This window comes from Bombus pyrosoma, linkage group LG4, assembly GCF_014825855.1.
Source record: "Bombus pyrosoma isolate SC7728 linkage group LG4, ASM1482585v1, whole genome shotgun sequence".
In the NCBI taxonomy this organism is placed as follows: Eukaryota; Metazoa; Arthropoda; class Insecta; order Hymenoptera; family Apidae; genus Bombus; species Bombus pyrosoma.
This window is the reverse complement of record NC_057773.1, coordinates 1,940,043-1,960,968: the sequence shown is the minus strand read 5'-3', so window position 1 is coordinate 1,960,968 and position 20,926 is coordinate 1,940,043. Positions and strand designations below refer to the sequence as shown.

Here is a 20,926-nt window from a genome sequence, read left to right as displayed (position 1 = left end):
ACCTGTGGGATCGACACAGAGAACGATGGTACCGAGCAGAGGGATAACGAACGGAAGAAGGATCGACCGTTAAGAAGCCAGTCACAGGTCGGCAGAGGTTATTCGATAAATGCCGCGGGATTCTCGGCCGGTGAACGTTTTACGATCGGCAACCATTAATGTCTCGTGCTGTGCACGGGCGGTCTAGCATGCACGCACGTACAGTCGGACAGACACTCGTAATAACGATAAAGATCCAGCGGCACGTCGCGTCAGACTCGCTAGAACGAGGGGAAAAAGACGGGCTCCGCGGTGGATTACGTATGCGCTTCGGTTCAACGACTGAGCGAGATCGATTCGCGCTCGTGACCGGCAAAATTTGGTGGCCGTTGGACACCGAAGTAAAAACCTTTCGCGATGTTACATGATTCATCCTTAGATTCATTGACGATTTTGCTTGAAAGACCTTTTCGCCTCTTTCGAGTACGAAGAGATTGATTTCGCACATGTATTTTAACAATGATACGAGTGAAACAAGCTGTTCAAGGCAATTATGTACCAAACGCATAATCTTGGCAGACGGAATGGAACCGAAGAGACAGCGATCGCATATGATTTTTGTAATTATTCGTCCTTAGTCGATGAAATTTCCATTTCATTTTTATTTTCCAACGAAGAACCAAATTACGTCGAATCGTGACACTTTTGAAATACACGCGCGATTTGATTTTCTGTGTCCTTCGAAATTGAAATCCGTTCGCGGGGGAAAAGTAAAGACCGACGAAGATGGAAAGAACCGAAGGCCGCGATATCGTAGCAGCGGCGGTTTCTAAGCGACGGCTGTGCAATAACTCGGCAAGATATACCGGAGAGTCTGTTCCCGAAGGAAGGAAGGATTATCTTGAAACGCGAAAACGCTCTTCGCCGTATCTCCGGCCGAGTTCGTGCGACGAACACGGCCACCGTAGTCCCGCGTCCTCGATTGCCGACCAAGATATCGGAACTATTCACCTACGATCGACCGCGACTTAGGACCGCGTTCCTTCTGCCCTGGTATCCTCGTTCGATTGTCTTGGTGGTTATCAAGGCTGAGAAAAGGACAGGGAACGTGGCTAGATTAGAGATTCCTTTGGAATTGACTGGCTCGTTGTTGGCGCGAAAAGTATTAGTTAAGGAAACGAGGAGAGTTCGCTTTTGCTTCGGTTCGATAATAGGAACACGATCGTATGTTTACGTGGGTCATTGTGTACTCTAAAACGACGATGCTCGCGAATGTTTGATACCATAATTATACCAACAGAAAGGGGAGTTGCCTTGGAATGGGAAAGCATCGGGAAGAACACATGCAACAATATTTGCTATGACTGGAAGATAAGTCATTTCGATCGATCGCGCAAACTCGTACCTATGGCGCCACGAATACTGTCACATTTGTAAACTTGCCGATACAATTACGCGTTACTACCGTTGTTATTTCTTCACTTAAGTTGCGGCTAGAATGGATACGTATTCGTACGAAGTGGCGTTTTAACGAAACATCCGAAAACCGAAATGCATATAAGAATCTAGAGATACGCATTTGATTGCCTTGACGTATCGAGTTTGTGGAAACATGCTCCCACTGTAACTAGAAGATCCTACTACTACGTAGCAGCAGTTACAAGTTGGATATTTGGCGAATCTTTGTGGAATACTTTCGAAGTTCGAATAGATTACAGACGTAAAAAAGAAGAGATTGTCGGAATTTGAGAATGTCGAGAGCGCCGATCAACGATGGAGAAGAAGTTGGATAATCCGTGGACACGGCTTTTCGGCGAAGAAACCCGACTCCTGGCGCAAACGGCAGTAGTTTTAGTGCGCGAGCTCGACTAGCTGCGATTTAATCCTATTTTCGTTAGATCCGTTAATGGTTAATGGGAGGCAAAGTGGTCAGCGACCGGAACAAGGCCTAAGTCCGTCTTAAATCCTGTAGGAGGGAAACCCTTGTAGCCCTTAGCCGAGGATCGTAATCCGTGCAGGATAACTATTGGCCTCTCGTCGTCTTACGATCTAGCAAAGTCGCGAAACGCCTCGCGTTACCCTCCTATTCTATCTTGATCGATCCGAGGATCATGGTTCCGCGATTCGATAATAACGGGGTAACTTTTTAACTTCATCGTCGCGGTGGGAGTCTCGGAGAAGAACGCGTTTCCGTTCGTGAACGTCACAGACAATTCAAGTGCCGCGCGGAGACGTTATGCCCGCGGGAAAGGACAAACTTGCGAGTATATACGGCAGAATGATCGTTACGCGTTTATAATATGCAAGGGTGGAAACAATAATATCGGTGTTTCGGCAGGGCCTTCTTTCCAGGAGGGAAAACCATTGCGCGTGCAAATAAAGCAAATCGCGGGATTAATCGGCATTCGAGTTAAGAAACTTGTGACATTCGGGAACGACGAAAACTCGATTTCTCCGTGTAATAATCGAGAAAGCTATCTTCTCCGAAGAAAGAACAAGCCGCGTTCGCGGAGTTTGCGGAAAATTGGGGAGAAACCGAATAAGGGAATACCAGAGTCGAGATTCCGATCCTCGGAGATGTAAATTAGCGAAACAATCTACAGGTTTAATCTACGATTCCCAATGGAGGTTTATTATCATCAGGTCCGTGATCCGTCGAAATGAAATTTGTCTGAAACGTCTGTCAATCTCGCACTGGTGATAGCAGAAGAAGACGAAGAAGGGCAGCGGTTAGGCGAATCCGCGAGACGTTCGAGAACGTTGCGTGGGCGTAGGCGTAGGTCGAAGGCGGCGATATATCGATGGACGCGTGTCGGAGGGCGGCAGGGCGTAACACGAAAGCTACATTATACTATTCAAACGATTGCAGGGCACGGCGCACGGCTAAGTTGACATTGTTGTTTCTGAGGGTGGCCTGAGGCCCTGCGAATATCTTAGCGTCGTGCAGAAGCTATACCGTGCGTACACGTCGTAGTACAAGCCCTCGGGGGATGTGAACGCTACACCGCCACCGCCACCGCCACCGCCGCCTCCCGTCTTCCCGCCAACCATATACTAATCAATAACCATGAATCGCTCCGGGAACAGTGGCATGCACGTTCCGTTGCACCGTTATTGTTGCCGTGCCAGAGTGCTCGAGCTACCGTGAATATTATTATCACCGATGATCCTTCGTCTAAACTCGATTTCGCGAAGCGGTAGTCCGCGGTGATACTCGCCCCTCCGACGATTCGTCCGGGTCTTAACGAGGCGAGTCGCGCGACAGCTGCGCCGACTCGCGGCTCGAAACATCGCCGACTTGAATCTGAAACAATCCACGATAACGAAACTCATTCGAGCCTCTTCGGGACACCCTGAACGATCGCAGATAGCGAGAAGGAAAACCGATATGGAAGGAGAGAAGGCGAACGGTTTGACGAAAGCAGAGTTTTGATCGGCGAGGAACGACGAAGGCAAGCGAGACCGCATCTGATAGATTCGTCCGTCCGGGTAACAAGCAGCGCGTAATTCACAGTTTATGGAGCGACTCGCGATTAGGGAACGTCTAATTGACGCGGGAACGACGACTGAGAAGCGCACCCCTCTTGCAAAGGACGACTTTTCTTACGTGGCAGTTGTTCATCGCGGCCAACGTTAATCCCTGAAATTTTAATGGCCACGAGCTCGCGGTCGAATTTCAATAAGCTCGCACCCCATACCGCGCACCCTTCGCGCCGCCTTCAAGGAATTGATTTTCCTGACTTCCGACTTGATCGCGGTTCTCTTCAAAATGTGTATATATATATATATATATACACATATATATATATATATATATATATACACATTTATATATATATAGGATCGAAAAGTTATATTTAAAAAGGGATGGTGAAAGGGGCAGAGAGGCAACGAGAGTAGACACAGGGTGATCGTTAAACCGAGTCGATTCGAATCGGGCCGAGGCGGCGGGGTTGACGTTCACATCAACTACGATCTCTAATAAAGTTCAATTATCTCCGGAAACGTTAGGTACTGAGGGAAAGGTAGACGAGGCAGAGAGGAGCATAGAGGTTAGGGGGTGTAAGGGGGGAAGAGAAGAGAGTCGAACGAGACCCTAACGTCGGGACGAGAGAAAGAGAAACCGGGAGAGATGATAATCTAAACGATCGCAAAGTGGGCTGCAGAAACGCGCCGAAATTGGCAATAACAGGGTGGAAAGGGGTGGGGCGAGGGGTGGTGGACAGGCGGGAGCACGGCAGGAAGGGGCAGCCGCGTAACGTATACACATAGCGGCGGGGCTCCGGCGCGAACTTCCTATTCTGGTTAGCATTCAAATTGAATCTTCGTGGCGGCCGGTCGTGAAGAGTTACCGCCGTTAATGGACCTCGCAAACGCTCTCAAATTGCCGGCAGACTGCTGAGACGCGCGCCCCTACCTAATCTACCGGCTTGATTCTCCGCGTGGTTCGTCACCCTGCCCCTGTGCATCTCCGCGGATATCGCGCGATTCTGCCCTTTTCGATGCTGTTGCCGAACCGATTCGCTTTTCGCAAGTTATGTTTCCAACAAAATCCTCCTTATAGTATTTATATGTTATATATTCCAACGCGATATCTTTTCCGGTATTCGCTTCGCTTCGTATGGGACGGTACAAAGGAGAAGAGGAATTACAACGATATTGAAGTTGGAATAATCGGGTATATTTCACGAGGGATGGAACGTAGATTAGCTTCCCCCGAGCGGATTATGTCGTTTCACCAAGTCGTTACCATATCGAGCAGGTTTTATTGCGTTCGAAGAAACGCGAGAAAAACGACCCTGCGAAATGTCCGCAAATTGGTAGCGATCTAACGAGCGGCTTATCGGTCGATGAGCCGCGAGACGCGTTACGAACTGCGCGGCTCATTGGCTACCAACGTAATTCGAGAAGCAGACAACCAGAAAGAGGGTGGCTCGTTTTTTCCCCTCCCCTGCTTTCTTTTCTTCCGTTAAACCGAATTAGCCCGCTTGATTTAGACCCTGGGAACGTTTCACCGGCTAAAAACCGACTTCTTTCCTTTTCATCGATACCTGACTCGCTCTCCCAGGGGCTTCGAGTCTGATCTACTCGCTTCCAGAATGTCGATAATCCAGCGTCAGGCACGTTTCTTCAACCACTTCGCAGCGTTTCGTAGACCGAATCAAGAATCAAGGGGACTCGCAGTCAGAAATGCGAATTTCCGTACGACGACGATCCTACCACCCTCTTGCCGAGATTCGAAATGGCTAATTTAGCGTGGCGAGTCCCAAGGGTAACGGGGGTTGTTCGCAAAGACGGAGAAAGGGCGAGCGTCTTGGAGACAAGCTAGGATGAACGCGGTCGGTATCGTCGAGCGTGTTGGTGTAATTCTATTAGAGGTAACTACGCGAGCTCTGGTCCGGTCGTCGTCTGTTGGATTTAATCACGAACCAGCCAGACCGTACGATATTCTGCCGCGCTAAAGCAACGACGAAGAAGGTCATCGGTGAATAACTTGACTCGATCTTTAACTTCCAGAATAATTCAAAATACAAGATCATTTCGATACCGAGAGTCGAACGACGGCCGAAATGAAATATTTTCTCTTTTTCTGATTACAGCCGAACTGAAGATGGACGTTCTTCGAGAAAGGGAGGTTAAAGACAGCCTTGAGCGACAACTCCAGGACGAGCAAAAGGTTCGAGGTGAGTATCCAATCTCCTGACGTTTGCTTCGAACGATGACTAGACATCGTGTCAGTTTACTGGCCATATCGCCACGCAAAATTCCATCGACCGCGTCTACGGATGCCTGTCCCCGACTAAACGGATACTCTTTACGACGAATCTAGCGGCCACGTAAACGAGCTTTTCGTGCATAGTACGCCCGCGACGTACGATCATCCGCGAGAAGAGGAGGTTTCAGAGGGCGTTCCCGCGTCGAGCCGTTTAACTCCGCGATAAATCAAAGCAGCCACGCAGAGACACGCCGCTATAAAGTGTTCGCTACGCTCGTAGGTCCCAGCGTATCCTATTATTCCAGTCTCGAAGGACCCTCGCTCCAGCCTGCTGCAGACTCACGACTACTCTTGGCCGTGCTTCTCCTCCTTCGGACCAGCCTTCGTCCCGGCTGTTTCGCGACTTTAATGGAACGAAGGGTGGAAACAGGGTCCGGAGGTAGGAAGGAAGGAAACGTGGAAGGACCGCGGCAAAGGCCGTGATCGCTCGACCAAGTTTGTATCGAATGTCAGTCGGTAATAGAATAGTCGTCTCGCGTTTACGGGCTCCGCTTCTCTTTGACCACCTACTCGATCCTGCACCGACACCCACTCTCCCCTTTGTCCGTCCGTGCCTTCTTCCTCTCTCCTTTCTTCGGCTCGCGTGGAAAAAGCGAGCACCAGAAGCGATCTGTGCATTGTGTCGCGCCTGCCGGATCGAGATCTCGCCTGAGAGATTCGAGACTTCTGTTACGTGGAACGACAGAGTCGCGAGTCGCCGCATGGTCGATGAATCACTCGACAAATTCTTTTTGCTTGCAAACGTCGGCCGCGTGACTCGATCGCCGATTTGAGAAGTAAGACACACGTAACGAGACTGCAGGAAAGCATCGTTCACGAGTGAAAGCGTTTCGATGCCGGCGAATCGATTCGCTGCTGGACGAAGGAAAGAGGGAGACGGTGGAACGTTAGCGGCAGAAGGGTGGCAGGTAAATTCAATATCGCGGATTTTCCTGGCAAAAGATGTCGGCGTCCCGGCTGACGCGAGCACAATGCGAGACGCGATAAATATGTAAAAGTCGAGAAGACCGACAGGAATATCCGCGTGCTTCGGGGCGGACGCGCGCACGATCGCTATATTGCGCTTCGTACCAAAAAGAGTGGCTCTCCGGGGGCAGGGAGAAGCGGCGCGCGCGTTTTCGTTCGCGTCGATCATCCACTCGCTCGATCGAGCCGATATTTTATTTTTTCCCTTTCGTTTCTTTTGGTACGTCGATTCGGCTGGCATCAGAGGCGGCCTTCGACGTCGACGTCGACGTCGACGTCGTCGTCGTGGTATAGCCGTGGACGCGTTTCGGTCGATTCGCAGGAAAAACGAGTTGCAGGGGCCGGGCCCTCGCGGTAACACGAGCCTCTGACAACAGCAGTCCATTAGTCAACCAGCTCAGTGTCAATACATGAATATGACAGCCGGTCTCACGGAATAGCCCATCTATCCCTTGGCTCACCCCCGACGCCACCCATAATGTCAAGCAAGTTCTATGATATCGCAAATATAGGAAATAGTCCACCGCCCCCCTCCCCAAACCACTATAGAAACCTTTATCTTTCTGTGCAAAACTTTTGCTTTCGCCTCTCTGTCCCTTTCTCGCCTCCCTCCTTTGGTTCTTCTCACCCATCGACGCGATGATCGATGCTGGTACGAATTCCGTGTTTCTCGTTCGTTCGCCGCTTTCGTTCGCCTCTCTCGTATTTTCGAGGATTCTTAAAGGCGGCGGCCAGCGTAAGACGATACTTAATTTGCGCGAGGCCTCCTGTGGTTCCGGTCGGATGATCGATCATCGGAGAATATTGACGCAACCGCTCGCTAAGACCATCGTCTTTCATTCGGCTAATGACCGGCGCGCAAATGAAAAGCATCGCGAACTGCTTTCTTCCTATAATACCCCAGCCTATTACCCTTCATAGGGAGTATAATCATACAAACGATCCCGTATCGACGACCAACGAAACAGAAGAAACATTGACATTGGCTTGCTTCTCCAAAGGAAAGATACTCACGTTTCTCCACGTCAGGGATAGGTTGGTTCGTCACGTTACCCGGAAGTCGGTGGCACGCCTGATGTCTTTATCAATTTGATGGCGTATCGTGTTATTCGTGCCTGCAAAGGCAATTTGCGCAATAAGGAGGGAATCGGAGGGTAGACAGGGGATGGAAGGGGGAGCGGTGTTATTAGCCCGTTTAAAGCCCCGCTTGGCATTTCGGTAAAGGTTGAAATCTCCGACCCCCCGCGGACCGACAGGCCGTATTATCTTAGCAGGGGTTGCAAGGAGACGGTACGTTCTCGTTGTTCTTCCGCGCCGGTCGAGGGATTTGTAATGGGACACGCGTTGCTCTCGTCGAACAATGAGATGACCTTTGCACGGGCCGATACACCGAACAATCCGCCGCTGCCATGTCTTCCCTACAAACGAGAAAGAATCTTTACGTGGTTGCTTCCTCGTTCGAGTTCTCTTCGAAACGCACGCTTTGTTTGGAAAAAGTTGAAAAAGCGACGTTTGTTTGTCCACGCCGCGTGTGCACGAGAAAAAGGAGGTTTTTTTCCGCGGAAGGAACGCGAACAACGTTTCCCACGTTGTCTTCAGAATTTACGTGAACCGGATTTCAAAAGTCGTTAATCGCGCTCGCGGTTTTTCGACGACCACGACGACGATGCTACGCCGTCATCGAGTGAATAGAAGAGCAAGATCGAGCCAAAGGCTGCGATTGGTGGACGGCGGCTAGGATAACAAATAGAACGCGGAACAAGAGCAACGCTGTTCTGGATTGGATCCGCGGCCGGAAATTCTGGCCGACGTCACGCGTCAACCAACAGAACGACGACCTACGCGCGTTTTCTCCGGAGCAAAAAGCCCTCGACGCGCGTAAACCTCCGTAAACCCGCGGGTCGTCTTGGGAGCCGACAGCTGCCTTTGCCACGGCTTTACGAGAACTTGCGGCCTTCCCGTAATTAACCGAACCTTTTGTCGCCCAAGAGAAACAGCCCTTTCCCGCGGCCTGCGCTCTTCTTCCTCTTCCGCGTCCTTTCGGTTTCGTTCGTTTAGCGCGAGTCTCTCGCATCGTTCGTACACCATCCTCATTTTTCCCCGAGACAGCAAAAAGAAAAGAATCAAAAAAAAAAAGATAATCGGAGGGAAGAGGAATGACAACCGGGTGAAAGAGAATAATCGTTTCGCAGCTACCCCGATGCGACGACGCCTCGTTTCGACACGGCACGGTGGCGACAAACAGAATTGAAACTGTACAATCAACCGGACGAGATTTATACGCGCGACACTCCTCGTCCCTTGAATTAGCCGGCCTGTAATGCCTGGATCGGGTGTCGGTGTAATTGGGACCCAAGGGACTTTGCCGCGTTTCAACCCCCGTTCGACCAGCCTCACGCTATCCTCGAGTTTACGCGGCTATATATTTACCACCGCGGCTAATACGGATTTTAAAACTCGAACGACGCCGCAGCGATTCAAACTCGAACAAGTCCCGTTCGTATATGTCAAAGTTGAAGCTGAAATAAGCCTAAATCGTATAGCTCGGATCGACGGAGGAATGATAACCGTTCATTAGTTGCACGTTCACGGTTGACGATCCCCTCAAAGATTTCTGACGCGATGCTCGTCAACGATACACCGGCATCCTATAATTACTCGTATTAGATTCATCCCCTGGATCAATAGTCCGTGACTAACATATCCAACCAAGTATCTGTCGCGACGCAAAGCAACCCGCTGCTGTGTCATCTTCGAACGAGCTTCGAAGAGCTAATTCTCAAAAGAGCTTGCAACCACGACAACGACGTAGATGACGACGAGGAGGACAATAACAACAACAACAACAACACCGGCAACGGGTATGGACATCGATGACGTCGGTGCTCCCGTGCGTAACGATAGCTGATTTGCTTTGAAGTGAACGTTTACACACACCGAACGCCGGAACCCTCCCCGGCATTGTTACTGCTCTCGAGGCAACCGGTGGACGGGGGGATGCGTGCAACAACGTTGTCCTCCCTTGTGTCTCCGTCTGACCATCCACGCAGTCGACGTCCTTCTGCTCCTCGACGACGACGCTACTGCGTGGAAACGTGTCGATTACCACCCTTCCTCTGGCTTCGCCTGGCCTACGAATCCTTTGCTCGACCATTCTGATTCATTGAATCCCGCAACCGGAAACCCGGCGTGATCGTTGCGCCAGAACAAAGTCACCGCGGTGGACAAACATTAGGAGACTCGCTATGACAGAGACGATGGGGCGAATATCTTCGGTCCGGAAATATTCGTAGTCGCGTAGTTAGCGTTTCTACGGTTTATGATAGAAATCGGATGCGTGTTGGAAGTAAACGAAAGACATGTGTTAATATAGGGTTACGTCACCATGTCGGTTTAGAGAACGTATATACAACAACTCGGTCTAATTTAAACATAAGTAAAAAAAAGATCGGCTGTGCAAACGGTTTACACGAGCACACGAATTTGGAAGTTTTTACTCGAGACGAACTAGTTCGTTCGAACGAACCGTCGAGATCGAGTCCGGATTCCTCCTTATTCTCTGGTACCAACTTTGTCGATGACTCATCACGGCCGAGGAAAATCGACGACTAGGACGATCGACGCGAAGGAAGGAGACCGTCATCGACTTAACGATCCCCGCGAATCTTCACCCAGTAATGGCTGGCAAATTCGTTCCGAATAATGACAGGAACAGAAGCGAATCTAATGCGGTGTGACAAAGAATCGAACGGGAGAAAGGGCGGGAAGAGGGGCAGAGCGAGGGGGACGAGGTTCCACCTCGATCAGTGCTGCGAGGAGAGAGCAGATCGGGCAAAGGGTTCGACCGATGAGAGCGGCTTGCCCCCTTTGTGGCAGTTTAGCGTTTCATGTCGTATTCCGACTCATTGGAAATTGAGGAATACAGAAGAGGCGCAAAAGGGATACGGCTTTGAGATAAAAAGAACGTCGGTTGGCGACGCTGACACCGGCGACTACTCTGTCACGCTTTCGCCACCGCCCCGCGAAAATAAACTCTTCTTTCCCCTTGGTGGCGGGGATGCGAGAGCGCCACGACAAAGGTGTCGCCACCGAACAGCAGCCCTTTTTGGCCTCTGGGCCGTCCCCGTACCAGGCCATCGTGCACGGCTTCGATTTTTCCGCGAATTTTTTGCAGGTCTCTGCTTTGTGCTTCGGAGAAAATAGCCGAGAGTAGAGCAGAGCAAAGTCGCCGTCGCGGGGTTGAGATTCGAACGTTCTTTGGAGCGGAGCTGGGTAGTGCCAAGAATATCGTGTGCTCGGGAGGGAAAGATTCGATAGAAAGGGGATTAAAAATCTTGGAAAAGTCGGGGTACGCGCGATAAAACCAGGTTCGATGGGTCGATCGGAGGTAAAGCGACGTGGACGTTGGCGGCGGCGGTCGTTCGCCGTTGGAAGCCGATACGTGGGCTAGTATATCCCCAGAAGGTAGCTATATCGGCGAAGAGCCGATGCTGGTGGCTACAAGGGGGTAGGTGCCGCGGTCACTTTGTGAACTAACCTGGCTTTGCCCGCTGTTTAATTAAGTCTCGCCGAGACTACTCGTCCTCGCCCCCGTTCTCACTCTCTCTCTCTCTCTCTCTCTCTATCTATCTATCTCTCTCTCTCTTCCTCTCCGCCTTCGTCGCACCCTTTGTCCTTCTCGCTTCGTCCCTGTCCGTTTCTCTGGCTCTCCGGCTGGCACCGGCACGAACCCCCGCTTGATTTCGCTCTGCCGGTGTGGCCCTTCAATGGCCGAGGGCCAGCTGTCTCTCTTGCTTTTGCGCCATCCACCGGCCCGTGTCGTGAATATGACACTCTGCCTACCCCTCCCCCTCCCGGTCTCTTTCTCTCTCGGACAGCGAGAAAAAATTAAATCACAGCCACTGTTACGACGCGACCAAAGCGTAACCGAAGCTGTCGAGGGTCTATGCTCGCTCCTTCGACCCTTTCTACCAAGCGCGAGAACAAAGCTGACCGAAGAGCCAGAGAAAACCACCAGCCCCTTCTCCTCTTCAAATAGGTCCCAGACTCGTTTCCTTTCGGCGGCAACATTTTCCGTGAACGATCGATGCCACGAAGTCCCCCGACACACACGCAGCAACTTTGTCACGAGAATCGTTCGTAGATTCCAAGTAGAATCGCCCAGAGCCTCTACAGACCGTAGATCCCAATGGACCAGCTCAACTTTGCTGGCCACCGCTCTCCGGATCTCCTTTACCGGAGTATTTTTTCCCTCGATGGTTGCTTTCACCCCACGGAGCCCCGAAGGCACGCGTATGAATTCGCTCGCGCGTAACAGTGAGCTTCCGTAATATAATTGTTAATGCGCTGATAAACGCCTCGGGCTGCGGCGTTTACGCGTCGTACGCGCCGATACGCGCCGCGTCCATGCCGGCCAACCCCTTACGTAAAAATAGATCGGCTGTTACCTTAACGCAAATGGCCGCTTTCAGCCGAGGAACCAGAGGAGATTAGCAAGATACGCTCGCGAAAAGATCGATTCCTTCCAAGTATTAAATTCGAAATCTCGAAGAAGTACGGGGAAAAAATAATCGGTACGAGGAGATTGATCCACGAATCAACGGACAAGAGGAAATTGCGTAATCGCGATTATGCGATAGCACTTTGACGGCGGGTGAGTCGCGAAAAGAGAAGGAACAAGAATCGAGGACAATAGCGGAGGATTAAATACGGACACGCGGCTCGAAGAAAAGTTAGCGTCGATGAAAGCCCGGCATAGCCAGAGGGGTGAATTTCTCGGCTACCTGGCCAAGCGTGCAACCGGTTGCTCGCAATATTCTCGGCAAGCGGGTGGAATATTCCACGAGACGGCGAGAGAAAGGGAGAGGAAAGAAATAAAACGCGACAGCTTATTTACGCAGCCGAGCAGGCACGAGCGATTCCACCGGGAAATAGGCGGTGGTTCTGCTCCGCTGTCTAGTTACATCTTGCTGTCAGGGCGGAGCGTAAGCACGTCTTTTCGCGATTTATTACCGGAGAAATTCGCACGATTATCGTAAACGTTGCTTGCTCAAAGAACACGCTGACGCGATCGTGTATTCTAAAAACCGCGTGAAAAAAAAAAAAAAAAAGAAGAGAAGAGCGAATTCTCGAGTAGAGAGTTCGAGTGTAACGTTTAAGCAATCGCGCGAAACTTTGTATCTGCTGAGTGTTCTAAAAAGGCAGTTTCGTTGAGATGTTGGTTGGAGAGGCCGTAATGTAAAAAGACCGGCCATTATCGCGGTGAACGAAAGACGCGAAACAGAGTCGTTCGATGCACGAAACGGTATTTCGAGCATTGGCATCGTTCGAACGCGCGAATATTCGACATAGCCGAAGACTCAACAACCGGAAGGAGGGTGGAGACGAGAAACGAAAGAGAGTACCATGGTGTACCAACCTAATCGTATTTCGTAATAACGTCGAGAGCGAGTATGTTCGCGTACGCTCGCTCGCGCGTCGGCCTACCCCGTGATAAATAAGGAGCGTAAGAAATACCATTAGGGAGACTGGTGTTCCATTCTACCTAGGAGAGCACGCGTACATACTTAACCCTTCGGCTGGTTTGTGTACAAGTCGTGCAGGCACAGAGACGACGACGCGAGAAATTTCGTTGCTGCGGAATTTAGATGAAATTGCGCGAATTACTTGAGCGCTCGGCGCGCGCGTGTGTGCATACGTGGTCGGCTTCCTCATCTTTCTCTTCCTGTTCCTGTTCCCCTTTCTCTTCTTCCTTCGCCAGTCCGCGCGAACGCAAACTCGGATCGTTTCCGTTACGCGCGGAGAAACGCTTGCGAAAATTCTGCGCGTACCGAAGCATAGCCATCCTCGCGAGCAGAACGCGTGCAGCTTTGTCCCTCGTGAGCCGCCGATCCTTTAAGATAAACCACCGTGCTGGATCGATCGATAAGAACGAAAAGAATCCCAGATTCTTTCCATTCGGAAATTCCGAATTTTCTTGTATCTCTTCACGCGTAATTTGTATCTGCAGTCGATTCAGCATCGATGCGACTGCCCTCGCTGAAACGTAACATAACCTGGAGGAGAAACGAATTCTCCTCGGTTAACCGCTCTGTATTTAAACCTCGAATCACGCGAAATTCCTCGCGGAAGGCGTAAATAAATAAATGTCCATACGTAACCGGTAACCCGTTATTAGGGCTGGTGTCACCCTACTCCGGGCAAACCCGACACCCCGAGCACCTCTGTCTCTTTCCTTTCCCCGTTAGTCACGGCTCGTCTCCCCCTAACTCTGCCAAGCTTCTCTCATTCGCATCGCGGTGTATGGTAAACCAGCGTGACGTCAATGCGGAGGTTCGCTAAACCGAATTCCGCGGCGTGACCATTTTTGTGCACGACAGTGCGGTCGATGTTGCGGCATTCGCGAATCTCCTTCGTCTCTCCGATGAAAATATTCAACCGGCTACAGTCGCCGGCTGGCGCCATTCTCCTCAGTGTACGCAAGAAATTCGTATATCGCGAGGTATTTCGCGTGTGATGCGGCAAATTTGGGATTCGAGCGACGCAATAATTCCCCGTTTCCTGTTATATGAAAGAAGGAGAGAACGGAAAGAGGACGGCTGGCTGTTAGCTCTGGTTGGTCCGGAGGATGCGGATTCGATATCGTAGCGGTGCGGGCCGCTCGTATGAAAGACGACGAATCCGCAACCCTCGTAATACGAGTCCTCGTAAAGTAGCATTCCCGTGTAAGTCCTTCTGTCGGCCGGTCGACTACCATCTACGGCTTTCTATTATGCATGCGTCCCTTATTGGCAGTAAACGTGCTCACCCTCCTTTCGAACCACCCCAACCCACTGCACCCGTTCTGTTCCGCTCCGTCCGGAATTACGGCCGTAAGCATATTTCTAATTATAACGTCGCGAGGAAAGGCCTCACGGACAGACGGAGAATCTCATAAATTATGGAGGAACGAAGCGATTTGGCGGAACAGGGAGAAACGCAGAGGAGGGTAGAGACAGAGAAAACCAGTAGCTCCCGGCAAGACACGCGTTTCCTCCACAGCAGAGTACGCAAAAGTTCCCGCGCGTAACGCCAGCGGAAAGATCGGCGGAGGAGAAAGAGAGAGAAAATGGAAGCGCGGGGTTGAGTCGTCAGGCGGTAACGCGGGGCATGTTGGCGTTTACGTTTTGATTCGTCGTAACGGGGATTAACGGGCGGCGCAAATACGTTCATCATCGACCGCGTGAAGCGTCCGCGTTTACGCGGTTACACGCATACCGCGCGTATGCAGGCGTATATGGAGTGCGCGCGATCCGCTCTCTCGCGAGCCCATTCGCCGCCACCAATTTGGCATCGAGAATGGTCCATAGTCATTAATGGGTCGTACGCGTTAACGATTATGTTTCGGCTGTAATCATTGGACCGATTGTTCCGATCGTCGCGCTAATAAAGCGTGATGGCCTGGTCCGGTGTACTGTCCGGACATCGATGACGATGACGATCACGTTAGCGATGGCGCTCGCCCGTAATTGCTCGATCGCCGTGCCCTGTAACTTTTCCAGTCATCGAATGGCGCTACGCGCGATTACTCGAAATTGCGCGACGATCATTCGTTTAACGCAAAAACACGTTTTAGTAGCCGATGACTCCTACTCGGTGAAACGACCGGCGAATGCGAGTTAAAGCGTTACGTACGTTGGAACGAACAATTCGAAAAGGTCTCAGGGGCGAAGCGTTTAATCCGGAAAATTCGATCAGCGTTTGATGCAAGACGATGGAAGCGAGGGAAACGTTGTTGATTTGGAACGCGTTGCGGTGCAGATCCGCGGATTAGCAGACACTGGCGTTCCGGCATCTCGTTTTCTCCGGAACGTTGGAAGGCGGACGAGGGGCTGAAGACGGTGGGTGAAAGGGGCCGAGAACGGAGGCCGAGACGCGGAGCTAAGACGTTCGCGGTTTCGCGCGAGGGGCCGCATAGGTCCTTCGGCGTAATTACGTTAACCGCAACCGCCAAAAGCCGATACCGCTCTGCCAGGGACTCGGAAAACGCTGTAATCCGTTGCCAACCTACCTCTTCATCCACCCTTGTGAAGGAACGACCAGCTTCCGGCTGCTGGATACGCGCGTTACCTATTCGGCGATGAGCGGCGCAACCTCGAAATCTCGTGGTTCTCTCATTCTACGGCACAAATCGGTCTCGACGAAGGTCGAGGGAAAGCAGGAAGGGAAGGAAGAGAGTACTAATACGGGAGAGAAGGTTGGAAGGCGATCGAGCGGCGGGACGAAGGCCGAAGCCTCGCCGGAAACACATCTACGCGCTCGATGAATTAGTAATACTGGAGGTCTTAGAGCCGAAGGGACTTGTAAGCTGTAATTGCATTAATCGCGGTGATATTTTGGGCTCAGGTGTCTTCACGCCCGATACGGCTCGTTAATAGCCACCATTATCGTTCTAGCCGCTTGTCGCGGACGAACTACCATCTCGCCGTGCCCCAAAACTCCTCTCGTCTCCAAGTTTCCAGAGTGGCAGGGTCTAGCTTCGACATTTAGCGGATCCAACAACGACAGACCCGTCGATGCCAACATATTCCTTTTCGCACGAAACGAATTGCTTTATAGAAAAGGAGAGAGCGACTCTACGATTTCGATTACCCTCGACTCGTTTGCACGAACATCACGATCGTAGCGAACGATTTGACGATAGGGCTTCCGATGATTACGAGAAGTCCGAGTAGGACACGCGCCCAACATAGGCAAGTGTCGTTAAAGAACTGTCGACGGCCATCAGGAGAAAGGGATACACGCGGAAAAGAATGGAGCAGCAAAGAGCGATGCAGAGCGGGAGGGAGGAAGGGATGGGTTAGGACGAAACATTAATCTCTCGCGGTGGCAATATCGGGCCGATGATATTCGAGGCACGAGTATTATAGAGGAGCCGATGTCATTAGTCGGCCGCGTGTGCGTGTGTGGCCAGGGTAGCGGAGAGCGGCGCTAAGCGGACACCCTTGCACCCTGTCTAGCGTGTGGCGTCCCCCAACGCTTTCTCTTTCTCCTCCTCCTCCTCCTCCTCCTCTCTCTCTCTCTTCCTCTCTCTCTCTCTCTCTCTCTCTCTCTCCGTTGCTGTCTCCGGCTCGACGCGCGCGGTTCTGCGCCGCGCGGCCCTGTGTCCGACGGTAGTATCGATATGCAGGACCGTGATAATCGATTGCCGCATTCCTCGAGATGGAGCGACGCTGCGCGCTTTGAATACGCCAGAGGGCCCTGATCGTGCACGATGCATACAAACGTTCATCCCTTGCCGCCTCTCTATCTCTCTCGATCCCTCTATACATTCACCCTACCTCTTTGTTTCCCTTTCCCTCGCGATAGCACGCACTTATGGATATGCATGTATGGATGAAGAGGCGTACCGGCACGCATACGCGAGCGGATTCACGCGTACATTCGGTCTTCTGGATATTGCTTTTTCGTCGCTTCGCCGAATTCGTTATCAACCCGCGCGGCTAACGAACGCACGGAATGTCTGTGTTCTTCGGTCGACTCGCAGACGCCTCGGGTCGAACGCTGAAAGGCTCGGAGGCTCGTAGGAGAAAAAACTAAGGATTAGACCGTGCGCGGAGAAGTTTCTACAGATCGTGTAGAACACGAGTCGAACGTGGTTGGCGATTTGTAGCGAGTAGGGCGGCCATCAGTTTCGAGCGTAGTCGCTGCGGAGGTGCAGAAAGGGCCCTGAACGTTGGAGCTCGCGCCATCTACCCTTCCCGTCACCCCTGGCGCGGCTCGGTTATTGTTCACGTTAATTGATGCGTTATGTTTGATGCCGTTGTGATAGCCATTGTACGCGGGGTGTCCACTGATAACTGAGTTACCGACTGCGGCGGCCAGAGTGCACTCAAACCTAATTATCTCGGCCCAACTGCGACTGCCGCATTGCGTTGCCGGCGAAATCGTGCGCCACATGGCTCGCCGATATACATATCGTTTGTTCAACTAGTCCGACGAAATCCCCGTGTTTTCTCGGTCTTCTTCCTGTTCCAAAATCAGATTACACCGAAGGGAAATGTTTCGTTAATATTTTCTCCCGTTCACTCGAGCCACGAAGGCCAGCTAGAGTTTGGAGAAGAGAAGGCAGTGGTCCGGGAACGACGAAGAGCCAAGCGAGCGGATGACTCTTTTGTACCGGAAGTTAAACTACAAAGAGTATAAAAGAGGAAAGGTTGACGCGAAAGGATGGAATGAGTGTGGTAAGGGATGGGAAAGGAGAGAGAGAGAGAGAGCGAAGGCGTTCGCCCGGAACAAAGAACAAAGCCTCTTTCGTGGCGGTGGCCCGCGGCGCGATTAGACCGGCCTTCCAATTAACTGGTCGAAGGTGCTTTCGGGTGCAACCCTGTCGTAAACTCGACTTGTTTACGCGCCGATTGCGAAGCGAGCCGCGGCGAACGGAAGCTCGCCACGATAAATTCCAAAAATCAATTCCGTTGCCGAACGAACCGAGGCTTTTTCGGCTTGCGCCACCGAGGGCGAGGTCGTTGTCGCGCAGAAAGACGGCTCTCCACTGGCGTCATACGGTGTTCGAATGTGGAAAAAATGAATGGCGTGGATGGTCTCCTGTTCGGTGGCCGCGGCACCGAGTCGTCCAAGAGGAGAAAGCCCTCGTCGCTGGCTCTGCTTTTTTTTCGGCGGTCCTCCCTTTTGAACGAAGAATTCCCATCCGGCGCGGTTCTTTATTGTCCAGCGAAATTTACGGTCGACACCGAGTCGCGGATCCTTCGCAATAATTCGATCGCCGCGACGCCACGACGTCCCGCGTAGCCGCTTAAAATTATTTGCCAACCAAGGTGAACGCGACCGAGAATGCCCCCGCCCCGCTATTATAAACGTCGTATTTGAAAACGTATTTGAAAATTCCTCAAATTTTATAGCTACGGTAAATCGAACGATACGATCCTCCTTCGTTATAATAACCTTCGATTCCTTCCCGAGGGATACTCGCGAGCGAAGGAGCGCGCTCTCTTGACCGAGGGTCGCCGCAGAACCTTTCGACCAAAGCGACCGGCTATTTCCGCGACCATCGCCTCTTCTCTCTCTCTCTCTCTCTCTCTCTCTCTCACTCTCTCTCCTACATCTTCCGCGATTCCTCCCCCTGCCATTCTTGACTCTGCCGCTCGCGTCGCGTCGTTCCGTCTCCTCCGGCTTTCCGTCGTGGCTTCGACCCCCACGGTGTCCGCACACATATCGCAGAAAATTACATTTTGTCGGTTGTAAAGGAAGCGTCGTAAAAATCGTAACGCCGGCGACGCTGACTGCGCCGCTGCACGCCGAGCGAAATTGCACCGGCCCTCCGCTTATCTGTTGCCCATCAACATTGCTCCACGCTTGATAGACCCTTTGTAAAACGTCATTCTACGGGCTTTTATGCGCTCGCTCCTAGCCAAGCTCGACCACGCTCCATGGATCCTCGTTTTCGCCATTCCTTCGTGCTTTTCCTTTCAACAAATTCCTCTCCTTACCCATCGAATTCTATTATTCAATTTTCCTTCGACTACCAGTCCCTTACCCGGTAAGAAGCTACTGGCCGGACCAACGAACGGTGTTTATCGCGAAACAAGACGTCTCGATGGAAATTCCTTTTATAGCTCCTCCGTGTCTTCCCGATCAAAGAATCTAACTGGAGGTAGAGTTGACCATACGGGCGAGAACGCCTCGTTGTCCCGGCGCGTCTGTGTCGCCGGTACCGCAAAGCCCCGTAATTAAACTCGGTGAGCGTCTTAGATGCAAAACGTACTTAGTAAGCGGAGCTTACTTCGTCTCCCCCTCTCACGGACGGTCTCTTCCGGGGATCCTGCACGGCTCCGGGATCCTAACAGAGCTTTGCGAGAGAACCAAGGGGTTCTCTGGACCGTCCAGCGAGAAAGGTAGTCGGAGAGGGTTGGGACGAGCCTGACGCAAAACTATCTTTCTCTCCCTTTCCTCTCCACTGCGCGGGCGTTGATGGGTTTTCCAATCCCCAAAGTAGAAGCTGGCACGTTCCGACGGCCAGCTTCGACTCGAAACTATGGATCTAGTTTCCACGAGGGCAAAGCAGCTCTTCGAGAAACCGGACAAGAGGGAGACGAACGGATGCCTTGCAAACACAAACTCCGGCTCGCTTTACTAAGATTCGCGAATACGAGGAATCGCGTTGGGCAAGAACTGCTCCGACCGATCAAAGCGCTTGGGAAATTCGCCGAACGAAGTAATCGTTAGAAGACTATATGCAACGATATTGGTGGACGCGAATAGGAAACGGCAGGCAGTTAGTCTAACAAGGATTTAGAAGAGCAACTGCCGCTTCCTCGAAGCTCTGCCAACTAATGCAGACATATATCACGGAATAAAGCGACCGGTTTTCGTCGAACCGCCTGGAGTCCCTGCCCTCTGTGCGTGCTTCTCGTAGGCATTTTCGGTATTGATACGTGGCCCGATGTCATGGATCGTTCGGTCGCGATCGAGCAACCCCTCGGCTGTCGAACATAATGAAGTAATGGCCAGCAGCTTCTTTTCATTCTTGACGCGGCCGCAAATACAGCGATCTCGTGCCGAAACGGCGTCCGTAATGAGAAAGAGTTGAGAAAAAAGGCAGGTTCATCGAGGTGGAAGAACGAGGAAGGAACAAGGTCGTCCCGAATCGATCTCTCGAACGTGTCTTGGTCGTGGAGAAGCGGAATTAAAGGGGTCGCCGGTTCGGTAATTGTCGGCAAATATTAATAACCGCGACGGGGGCGACAGCTCGCGCGAATTCAACGAGAGAGCGAGTGAGGCAGAACAAGAGACAGACGGAGAGAAAGCCGAGCCAAGCTTCGGGCGGCGACTTCGCGAGGGTGAACCCACCGAACCGGTTATACTCGAGAGCAAATACATAATGCCTGGATGATTTTCCGACGACGAGGGAGGAGCCGGGCGTGATTGAAATTCGTCGACTGGCTTTGACGCAATTACCGCATCTCCGTTCTTCTATCCGCGCCGTCACGGCAACGCGTCGCGAGCTTGTTCCTCGTAATTTCGCGGTAAAAGGCCGAACTTCCTTGCACCTACGTAATCAGAACGACTTAAGAAACGTAAGATAACTCTTCGATGATTTTACACGAACCTGTATATAAAGAAGTCTATCGAGGTAGTCTCGATCGAAAATGGATCGCAGAAAAATCAGTCCGGATACCTGACTGAAGGTGGAATGGGGTTGCGGAC

General features: G+C 51.7%; 1 protein-coding gene across 4 annotated transcripts in view; it reads left to right on the top strand.

Annotated features, from left to right (window-relative positions):
• Positions 1 to 20,926, top strand: part of LOC122566536 (dachshund homolog 2) — a 143,897-nt gene that overhangs the window by 102,895 nt on the left and 20,076 nt on the right. For all 4 annotated transcript variants that reach the window (XM_043723944.1, XM_043723945.1, XM_043723941.1 and 1 more), the window contains one exon: positions 5,580 to 5,663. In XM_043723944.1, coding sequence (XP_043579879.1) covers positions 5,580 to 5,663 — 84 coding nt within the window. The remainder of the gene's footprint in view (positions 1 to 5,579; positions 5,664 to 20,926) is intronic.